The sequence below is a fragment of the Artemia sp. Qi Xiang Cuo genome, chromosome 13, assembly GCF_049724085.1.
Source record: "Artemia sp. Qi Xiang Cuo chromosome 13, ASM4972408v1, whole genome shotgun sequence".
Taxonomy (NCBI): Eukaryota; Metazoa; Arthropoda; class Branchiopoda; order Anostraca; family Artemiidae; genus Artemia; species Artemia sp. Qi Xiang Cuo.
In genome coordinates this window covers 37686148-37697855 of record NC_142806.1, presented here as the reverse complement: position 1 = coordinate 37697855, position 11708 = coordinate 37686148, and the positions used below count along the sequence as shown (strand labels likewise).

The 11708-nt window shown below is 33.6% G+C and overlaps 2 protein-coding genes across 2 annotated transcripts in view; both read right to left on the bottom strand.

Moving 5' to 3' along the window:
- Tmtc3 (Transmembrane O-mannosyltransferase targeting cadherins 3) overlaps positions 1-11708 on the bottom strand; it is a 586368-nt gene that overhangs the window by 471876 nt on the left and 102784 nt on the right. The gene's annotated exons all lie outside the window — the stretch shown is intronic.
- twin (CCR4-NOT transcription complex subunit 6-like twin) overlaps positions 3970-11708 on the bottom strand; it is a 77948-nt gene continuing 70209 nt past the window's right edge. Inside the window, exon 9 of the mRNA XM_089099612.1 lies at positions 3970-7185. Coding sequence (XP_088955738.1) covers positions 7100-7185 — 86 coding nt within the window. The 3' untranslated portion in view covers positions 3970-7099. The remainder of the gene's footprint in view (positions 7186-11708) is intronic.

Genomic DNA, 11708 nt, shown 5'->3' with positions numbered 1-11708 from the left:
AAATCATTTTTATAAGGTTTTTCGGCCAATTTCCAATTCTTGAGTAGGAGATCCGCGTGCTAACGCGTTTTCGGTTTAGGATAAAAATTTTGGTCTGAATAGAAATTTTGGATTTGACCTCGAGAGCCGTTTTATAACTTTTGTCCAGTTTACACGGCAATAGAAATAGTAGGAAAAAGCACCACGAAATTTTAATAAGTCTCATATTCCTATTTTTTTCTCTTTTATTTGTCCTGAAAAAAGCTTTTCAATTTGAAGATCGAGTTTAAAAGTCAAAATCTACTCTTACACTTCGTCGTGAGAGCGGTTTTACTATGTATACACTAGATATGATTTAGAGAAAAAATTGTTTGAAAATCTTGGTATTTCCATAGTCTTCCAGATATATTGTTCAACTATGTTCTTATACATAAGAATACTTAAAAAATGAGATATAGAGGCGATAATGTTTTGGGGTGTGAAAGGCCAATTGCCCCTATAGATTTTGAAACATACCCACTTTTGGTATTTTCGTTTTAAAAAGTGGAAAAGAAACCCTTCCCCACCCCTATATTTTCGTGAAATCGGCACAACTGCTTAAGAAGAAACTCCGTCCTTGAAAAAAAAAAGAAAAAAAAGAGAGATCATGGCCGCATTCCATGAGTAAAATTAGAGGTACGACATTTCCGCACCAACTTTTAGAAAAAAAGGGTAGTTGGGACAAAACAGCGCTTAAGCTTTTATTATTTTTTTTTTTTTTTTTTTTGCAAAAGACGTCTGAACGAAACCCGCTGAAATATAAGTGATAGAACTTGAGCATTTTGACCACCTTGCGGTTGATTCGTAGTTGAAAAACTTTTCGTTTGTCACGTATACGACAACGTAAAAAAGGTGTTTTCTTACTTCGAGTAGTTTTCTAATCAGATTAAGGGGAGATTGTTGCTTTTGAGAACTTCTGTATGTCACCATGCACCACACCTACTTCACTATTACACTACGACACTATTTTTAAACTAATTCCTATACCATCATTGAAGGTGTGTGTCCATTCCTGAAATTTCAATCACATATCACTAACATATTTCAAATAAATACAATGGAGGCATTGCATGTATACTGCCTTCCAAAATTTGGGATTCTGGCTGAACTCCTGTTGTGATAAAAAGACAAATGATATTAAACGCGAGTAATTTATTAGCCATTGATATAAAATACAATGACTCGCACATAAACGTACATGAATTGGTATGACAGATGACGTTTTTGTTTTTGTCAAATGTCACCGTCTTTCCATCCAAATTTGTACTGTGATATTGGTACAACAAGGGAAGCAAGGACACAAAAGAACCCGTTTCTCTCTTCCAATGTGCTGCAGAACAGGGCACAAGAAATTTCAAACAACAAAATAACTAAAATACACACTTTGCTCTATGACTTTATCCTGTTTTGATGGAACAATCCCTCCATATTCACTCCCAAGCGCTGTTTCAACAGGGGTGGGGGGTATAACTAATAATATTACTTGGTTAATAAACCTTTCTATAGGGTACAGATTCCAGAATAACAGCGGACATCTTGATGTATCAAAAGTCCTTCCCCCTGCTAAGAAAAATCCTTTTGACTCATTTAAAATTTCAAAAATTTGAGCATCAAGGGCAGGAACCCAAGAAAACAATAAAGGCAAGATAAAACATGCATTTAAAGTCTCAAACAGACATGTAATTAAAAGAAATAATATAAGTAGTATAAATAAAATACCAATAATAATAATTGATAATACCAAGAGTTGAGACTATTCCAAATGAAGCTTAAGCTGAAATAAACCAGTTCTTGCGTTAGGGATATCAGAACCATCAAAACAAGATAGTCAAAAACAACAATTCTTTTTACGACACCTATGAAATTGATCATTCAAGAAAAAAAGACAAAAGAAAGGAAAACCTTACCCGGCAATTTATCAAACAAGAGGATTCAGAAATGGCTAATTACTTTTTATATGCATTATGATATGGTAAACAATTCTTTTTTAATAAATCCAGGTTTCTGCTCAATTCTCAGACTTTATTTTAATGTGAATTAAAAAAGAAACTAATACAAAAAAGAACGAAGAAACCATTCAAATTCAGAATAATATAGGAGCCATAAGAATGTTTATAGACTGTAAAAAAGGCCAGAAAACAAAGATTAGGATAACGTCATGCGAGCACCGAAGTTCCAATCTACCGACCGTAGCAAACGGCGCAAGGCGATAAAGAAAAAAACTAGTGATCTGCAGTCGAACTAGCAAAGGGATAAAAAAAAATGTTACAAGAAGCATTACTCCGGGGAGACACGTTCAAACAGAGAGAGGAGTAACTTGTGATCTGTTCCAGCTAAAAATGAAAATGATTTTAAAATATCCTCCCATGATTTCGTGTAATAATTATGAGACTCCCGTAGTTCTGATTATTCCACTCCCTCTAAACAATTTTTTGCTTATTCGCATGCCGTCAGCTAGTAAAATTAGCCTAATTTAGAGCTCTTCTTGAGTATAATACATATTGAAAGAAAGGATTAATTAATAAGAAAAAAAGAATGACAGGTAAAAAGTCGACTACGCCATTTCTGATGTGGAATGTCCGATATTGCCTGATAAAGGTGATCATTATAAGTTCAAAAGAATTTTAAAATACAACTAGGATTAAAAATCCATAATTTAAAAGTCAATATGAGCATACAAACAGCACTAAATACAATTTCTTGTCCAGCACCCAGAAAAAAAATATACGAAAGTAAAATTTCTATTAGAAGACTTGCCCAGAGAGAAAATGACGTATTTTATTCTGTGACCTCTATTTTCCTGAAGTTTAAAATGCAACAGAGTATACAAAACCGAATTAAACTACTCCAATATTAGCTGTTATAAGGTGATATATGTAGAGGGGGGATTTAAACCCCACAAAAACTGTTAAAAATCTCGGTCTTTGGTGCATTCGGGAATATTCTCCAACTAGTCCCCTCCTTCTAAATTTTTTTTTTTTTGAATTAAGAATTTTGTTGTCGCAACGGTTGGCCAGACGAACCACCCTAATGATCCGACAACATTTATTTCAAGTTTTCAATAAATACTAACTTTTCAATCAATTCTTATCGCTGTTTTGCAACACTTAAGCTACTTCCCATAAACAATTACTTTTAATGTTTTCAGCCAAAATTCGGTTTTTGGAAATCATAAATATAGTTTCTCGGATTCCATTTTGGACATTCATATTAAAAACGTACATGATGTAAGAAAGAAGTTTATGAAAAGAAAACATAGGGCACTTTTTCTATAATACTGCTATCATTGCTGAATCCGAAAAATAAAAAAATTTAACATTACATAAAACAGTTACCAAAGCTTAATAAAACATTTTACAATTATTAATTGTGATATGCTACGTCCCCTCCTCGACCTAATTATAAGTCCAACATTTTATAGCCAAAAAAAAAAAACTGTTGGCAGTTTTGGCTTCAAAACTAAGGTACCTTGCTACCCTTCATAAAACATCACAAGTGTATACTGAATATAAAGAATAAACACGACAGAGCATGAAACAGGATGGTAACATCAATGCATAACGCATGCAAAACATTCACATTTACGCAGTGAAGGGTATGTAATTAATGAAAATAATTCAATTTTGATGCCAAACTGACGAATAATTTTCTTAGAGATTCTGGAAAAATTTTTCGTTACTTTTTTTATGAGCGTATATATTGATTGGATTCGATTTAATTTTTGAAAAAACATTTTATAATAGCACTGCTTATTATATTTTATATTAGGTAACTATCGCCAACTAAGCAAATGGAGTAAATTAAATATAATAAGAATAACTGAATTAAGTGTAACTGTGATCACTGGCAGATCCCGGGGGCCCAGCCCCCCCCCCCAAGATTATTTCTTGTGCCCTCTTATCCTGTTTTTTGGCACCTTTGTCGCATTGCCCCCCCCAAGATTTTGCTCATTGGCGCCCTTGTAACATTGGGCCTCCCCCAAGATTTTGCTATAAATCCGCCCCTGACTGTGGTTTACAAAGTGGTCCCTCTACTAGGCTCATTTCTTGAGATTGATTCAACCCATTATGATAACGTGGCCATCAGTATGTTTAGGGTGCGATTCAAAACTGAAGCCATTCCCAACACACTATTTGTAAAAAACGAGTTTTAAATATCCATGTCAGTAATACCTCCTCAGGTAATTTTGATAGGATTTTACTCAACTTAGATTGGAAAAGCACACCTCTGTAAATCAATTCTTGACTCAATTAATTCCAGGGTCAACTAAAGATTAGCAAGAATTAGATTGAGTCTAGGCCCTTTACTAACATTAGTTGCCATACTGCTAGAAAAAACGACAACAACAACATATAACAAATATATTCTTATATAAGCGTAGAGACTGCTTAGATGTAGCAAGATAATAACTTAAAATTTAATGAGAATATCATGAAAATAATCAGCCAGGTTTGCATCAATATTGAGTAAGATTAATAAAGCTAATGAAGCCTAGTTCTTTTAATTTTGCAGAGAAAAGCATATTTTTAATTTCGTATTCTGCCACCCCCATTGAGCCCTAGTCTACAATTTTATCCATAGTCAAAGTCCAACCAGAACCTGGATTGTACAGAAACGATACTACAATACTACTAAATTATATCATGTTCGTTGCCCAAATTTCTCCCTCACAAAATCATACAAAGAAAGTTATTTATTTATTATTTTGTGTCTAATAATAAATCACCCCTCATTTACTTTGAGCTAAATTTATAAGTAACTAAATACACTAAATAAGATATTTCACTGAAGGAGGTGGATAGGAACTACCAAAAGATTTTAGTATTTTTCCATCCAGTAATGTGACTATGATTGATAGTGGCAATTGAAGACAGTTAAAACGCAGTGAGAGTCTAGCTAAAGACTCTCCAAATCTAGCTAAAGATCTGTAGAAAGATTTTTGTTAGATTGAAAAAAAAGATGAGAAAGTTAAATTAATAAATTAAGTAATCGACCATTAATTTTAGATGAGATACTGTTAATCGAACAAAAACATCACACCATTTTTCGCAAAAAAGGAGCAATGTTTGTTTTTTCATCTTTTTGTACCTTTTTTCTTCTTTAATAGCACTGGGAATCCTCTTAACTTCATAAATTTGAAACATTTTACATAATACTTTCTAGGAAATCCATTACCATAAAACTTCTTGGTGGTTACTCTCTAAGGAGAGACCATAGGTAACAAATTTAGGGTTAGATACAAGTGACCTTGAACCATCCTTCAAAGTTCAGCCTCAATACAACACAAAAAATTGCACTGAATTTTTACGGTATACACAATAAGATACAATCTTTAAAAGGTGTCGTGTTAACAACCCAATAATTTCGTCTATGCACAATTATAAACAGATTTTAAACGGAAAAATTTCCGTCACAGTTTAGAAAATTATAAAAATGAAGACGAACCCTATAAAAAGTTTAAGAAAAAGAGGCCAGGATATTTTTTGTTTAACAACACTCGTAAACTTTCAGCATTAACAACGAAGCAAATTGCAAAACTAAACCAAGATGATCGATTCAAAAAAAAAAAGAAGAAAACAACAACGCATTATTCGCCACAAAAAAAGTAACAATAATAATGTTGGTTGTAGCATGAGTACCAGTGCAATACTACATAATTTTGTTTTAATAAGATTTTTTTTTTTTTTTAATACAAATCGCAGGAACGCTAGTGAAGGCTAGGGGTTGCCGTGTCGGGGCTAGGGGGTCACCATTCTTAATAATAATAAAAAAAATAATAATAATAATAAAAAATATAGAGCCTGATAAAAAAAAGACTTTTTATTTATTTTCTTTTTCTGTTTTAGCAAGTAATGACATTATACTAAGCCATGTAAGCTTCAATACCTCCGACGGAGGTAATGGTTTTCAGCTCCAAGAGATAGGGCAGCAATGAGCGTGGACAATATCTTATTTTGGAAGAGGAGTGAGAACCAGAATTTTGTCATGGAGGAGGACGGCGTAGATTCTTCTTTTGACAGATATAATACAAACTCGCATTCCCAGAGGAAGAACAAACCATCATGGACCACTCTTACTATTCCCACAGCTGTTTCTCCCATTTTATAGCATTAATTTTATAGCATATAGCTTTAATTATTGCTAATGTTTTCACATTAACAATAAAATTTTGAATATAAAATTGAAAATACAATTTTGAATTGATTTTGACTTTCAAATCAATAGGTTTCTTAAGACCAAGAACAAAAACTAAGGGAAAAAGACTTCTTTTTCTTTCTAATTTCTTCAGTCTAAGTTTCAAAGGGAAATTGGAAACTGAAAAGGATAAAACTACTACATTATGATTCCATGCTTTCATGAAAAAGACAGTGATAATATTATTAATAAACAAGTTGGTATTTCCGTCATAATAATTCTGGAAACTTAAAGAGGGGGGGGGGGGGGGGGGTCTAAAAAGAATTTATTTTTTATTTTTAGATGTGTTTATTAGATAAAATTATTTTTTTTGCATTCGATTTAAAACTGACATTTCTGCGGTTTGCGCTGAAAATTAATAAATTTTTACACTAAAAGTATTTTGCTTTTAAACCAAAATATTTTACAACTGAAATGGTACAAGTTCACAGAAGGATAGAAGCAGTAGAAGTATCATGAAGATATAAGTAACTAACGTTTTTCATAAAAAGGAATGGGAGAGACAAGAATTAGATAGTAAAAAGGAGGGAATATACAGCTCGTGGGTGTTTCTTTCATTTTAAAATGATACAATTAAAAAATAAAATCTAAAATTAAAAAACCTAATGAAATTAACTCATCAAAACACACAACAAGTCGCAACACATACAGAATATCACAATTATTGAAAAAAGGAGAGAGGAGACTTGTCGAGATTCGCTCGCCTTCTGGTGTCACGTTGAGTTTAGTATACACAGTTGCACTTAAGATGTTAACAATTAGTTATAAAAGAGGGCCAAGTTCATCTCCCTATCGTACAAAAAATGGACGTCGGAATTCGTTTTTTTTTTTTTTTTTTTTTTTTTTTTCTTCTTTTCTTATGAAAGTTTGTGGGTTTGAGCAGAGACTACCGTCTGGGTATGATCAGACTGTTGTTGATTCCTGACTGATTTGACGAATCCATCTCAAATTCGACGAGCAATGGAAAGTGATCTAAAATAAATCATAAAATATATATCTGAAAATTATTTTGAGCCTATGATTGTATGTCCATAACATATATACAGGGGCATACTCAATAATTACAGAGGCATATTCAGGAATTAGCCTGGGGACAGGGGGGGGGGCTAGACCATAAGAAAACTTAAATGTCAAAGACAGATAAGATTGATTTTTCCCTCGCCATAAATCTATAGCTATGACGCCCGAGTCACATTGTATTCACTCTTGTGGACAAAATCAAATTACACACGACTACTGTGCCAATTATGTACTGTGCAAATTATCAAGCTGAACTAGTTCAACTTTCTAGTTGAACTGAACTAGATCAACTTTCAAGGAATTTACAGGAAGTACGAAAAAATATATCAGTAAGATGAACAGTGACAATACATCATCCTCTCTCAGGAATGTCTCAATTAATAATCACTAGATTATGCAATGACACACAGTTAAACATAGAATTTAAGTGAACCACATGGAATGTCAGTTACCTCTATTCTAATGTAAGGATTGAGGCGCATGTAAGGATTGATTTCGGGGGGGGGGGCATGGGGGAGGGGTAAGAAACGTATGAATTATATTAGAAACATAAGAGTTTTGGTATGGGGCCGGGCCTCCTGGATGCGGTACTACCTGTTAGCATGAGAAAAGAGACACACCTAATTTGAAAATGGCAACATTTTGATGTGGGAGAGGCAACATTTTAGTGGGAAAGTCTGGAAATTATGGAAGGCTCGGTCCTGAAGGCCCCAACCTGAGTAAGTACCAATGAATCACGATTTGATTTTTTTTAGGGGTGATTCTAGCTCCTTAATTTCACAGAATATGACTCAACATAAAAATAGCCAAGGCAAAGACTTGTTAGAGGTACTGAATCCTCAGCAATCTAATGACTTTTCTAAGCAGCCACAAAGACTAAATTAATTCACCCCACCTTCTCTCTGTATTTGGGCAAACAAACTAAAAACTCAATTCTACTTTATACGTAGTGTTCAATCGGATGAAGCACTATTGTTGTTGGAATTATAATTAGTGACTAGTTTGTACTAACTGCTACATATATTTTTGCAGAAGTTTTTGCTGCTGGAATTTTGGTGAAGTTGAAAGAGCTGCAAATATTAAGTGTTAAACTGAATAGGAGAAAGAGTAATTGACGGACAAATAGAATCAGGCTGTCATTCCTTGGGAATTTTTCAAGATGGTGGTGCTTCATTTCTGAGCTTTGGAATCTTTTTATTGTGCATAATATAAATTTTACTTCGCCGCCGGGACCTGGCACTCGGCACGCGGCAGGCTTTTATATATAGATTCGCACTGTCGCTTGTCTTTTGAACGCAGACAATTTGATCCTTTTCTTGATTTCATGACATCCAAATCGACCTTAAATTAGAAGCGGTGCCTTTGTAAAATTACACTTTTTTATTGGACCTTTAACTTTTGCCTCGGCTTGTCTTTTGCCATTATGAAAGACAAATCATCGAACCTTTGTTTTTTTAATTGTTCAGGGGGTGGGACAAAAACTTATTTTTCTTCCAACGATTTATCTAGTCCAGGTTTTTGATTTTACAAGGTATGGAAGGTATTGACGACCACCTTTGTTTCTTTTAATTGTTCAGGTGGTGGGACAAAACTTCTTCTTTTGCTTGGCTTCTCTTTTGTCCTTATGAAAGACATATCGCCAAACCTTTGTTTCTTGCAATTGTTCAGGAGGTGGGACAAAAACTTCTTAATCTTTCAGTAATTTATCCAGTCTATATTTTTTATTTTTAAAAGTACGGTCAATATTTATCAACTTATCCATACCAAAATCCAAAACAGAATCATCATCTCTATTAATTTATTTGCTTCGTTACACCTCGGCTTATCTTTTGTCATTATGAAATAAATATCGCCGAACCTTTGGTTAAAAAAAAAAAAAATAAAAAAAAAAAAATTACATGGGGCACGCAGCAGGGTTCTATGTAGAGATTCTCACTGTCGCTTGTTTTCTAAATGCAGACAATTCGAGCCTTTTCTTGATGTCATGACGTCCAAATAGACCTTAAATTAGAAGCGTTGCCTTTGTAAAATTACACTTTTTTATTGGACCTTTAAATTTTTCCTCGGCTTGTCTTTTGTCATAACGAAAGACATATCGCCAAACCTTTGTTTCTTTTGATTGTTCAGGTGGTGGGACAAAAACTCCTTTTTCTTCCAACGATTTATCTAGTCCAGGTTTTGATTTTACAAGGTATGGAAGACATTGACGACCACCTTTGTTTCTTTTAATTGCTCATGTGGTGCGACAAAAACTTCTTCTTTTGTCTTGGCTTGTCTTTTGTCATTATGAAAGACTCATCGCACGAGCCTTGGTTTCTCTTAATTGTTGGAGTGGTGGGACGAATACTTCTATTTCATCCAACGATTTATCCAGTTCACATTCTTGAATTTCAAAAGTATGTTAGGTACTGATGACCATATCTATGTCAAAATCCAAAACCCACCCATCATCGCTATCATTTTCAATTTGCTTGGGTGGTTACATCTCGGAATATCTTTCGTCATTATGAAATACATATCGCCAAACCTTTTTTTTTTCAAACAAAGGTATGGGGCACGCAGCAGGCTTCTATGTATAGATTCTCACTGTCGCTTGTTTTCTAAACGCAGACAATTTGAGCCTTTTCTTGATGTCAATACGTCTAAATAGACCTTAAGTTAGAAGTGTTGCCTTTGTAAAATTACCCTTTTTTTTATTGGACCTTTAACTTTTGCCTCGGCTTGTCTTTTCGTCATTATCAGACATATATCGCCGAAGCCTTGTTTATTTTTATTGTTCAGGGGGTGGATCGAGTACTTCTTTTTCTTTCAGCGATTTATCCAATCCATATTCTTTAGTTCCAAAGGTAAGGTTGTTATTGATGAACCTATTCCATGTCAAAATCCAAACCCCACTCATCATCGCTATTATTTTCAATTTGCTTCGTTACACCTCGGCTTATCTTTCGTCATTATGAAATACATATCGCCGAACCTTTTTTTTTTTTTGAAACAAAGGTATGGGGCACGCAGCAGGCTTCTATGTATAGACTCTCACTGTCGCTTGTTTTCTAAACGCAGACAATTTGAGCCTTTTCTTGATGTCAATACGTCTAAATAGACCTTAAGTTAGAAGTGTTGCCTTTGTAAAATTACCCTTTTTTTTATTGGACCTTTAACTTTTGCATCGGCTTGTCTTTTGTCATAATGAAAGACTCATCGCCAAACCTTTGTTTCTTTTAATTGTTCGGGTGGTGGGACAAAAACTTCTTTTTCGCCCAACGTTGCATCTAGTTCAGGTTTTTGATTTTACAACATATGGATGGTACTGACGACCACCTTTATTTCTTATAGTTTTTTAGGTGATGATACAAAAACTTCTTTATCTTCCAACGATTTTTGATTTTCAAAGGTATGGTAGATATTGATGACCTTATCTGTGTCAAAATCCAAGACCCTGTCATCATTGCTATCATTTTCAATTTGTTGGCTTCGCTACACCTCGGCTTATTTTTCGTCATTATGAAATACATATCGCCGAACCTTTGTTTTTTAACAAAGGTATGGTACGCATTGATGACCTTAACCAAGTAAAAATCCCAAACCCAATCATCTTCTCTGATTTTCAATTTTGACACGTTTTGATTCTCGCTGTCCAGGTTGATTTTCATTGAGTCGCTGCTCTTCATTTTCATTTTTGACTCCCTCACTTGTTCACTGTCGTGTGTCATATAACCGCGTGTGTCTTTGCTGTTTATTTTCATTTTGAACACGCTCTTATTGTCCTTTTCGCATATCTTCGAAGCGCCCGAGTCTTTGCTCTTCATTGTCATTTTTTACACGTTTTTGGATTTTGATTACTTCAGACAATTTACCAGTGGCCTGTGCTTTAGCTGTCCGTATTGAAGTTGTCGCAATTGATGGTCCAGGTTGTCGAATTTCACATCTTATCTCACGTTTGATAGTTCAGGAGTTGGTTCCAAAGAATCATCATTTATAGTAACTGCAAATTTTTGTTTTTTGGGCCTTCCAACAGACATTATATTATAAAAATAACTGTTGCGTTGGAAACTCAACAATCTTATTTATGCTATGCATAACATCAAATAAGAAAATACTTATATGATGTCATAAGAAATGCTTATATGATGTACTAAAACAGTACATGACGTCATTTGCAAAAACCAAAATTAGGGCTCTTAACGATTTTTATCAGACTTCTGAACTATCTAGATCATTTTTTTATCCGAGAATATCCCAAGATACTAATTTTCCCGAAAAAATATAGAGCCGTTTTCTAGAACATACATACATACATACATACATATAAATATATATATATATATATATATATATATATATATATATATATATATATATATATATATATATATATATATATATATATATATATATATATATATATATATATATATATATATATATATATATATATATATATATATATATATATATATATATATATATATATATAT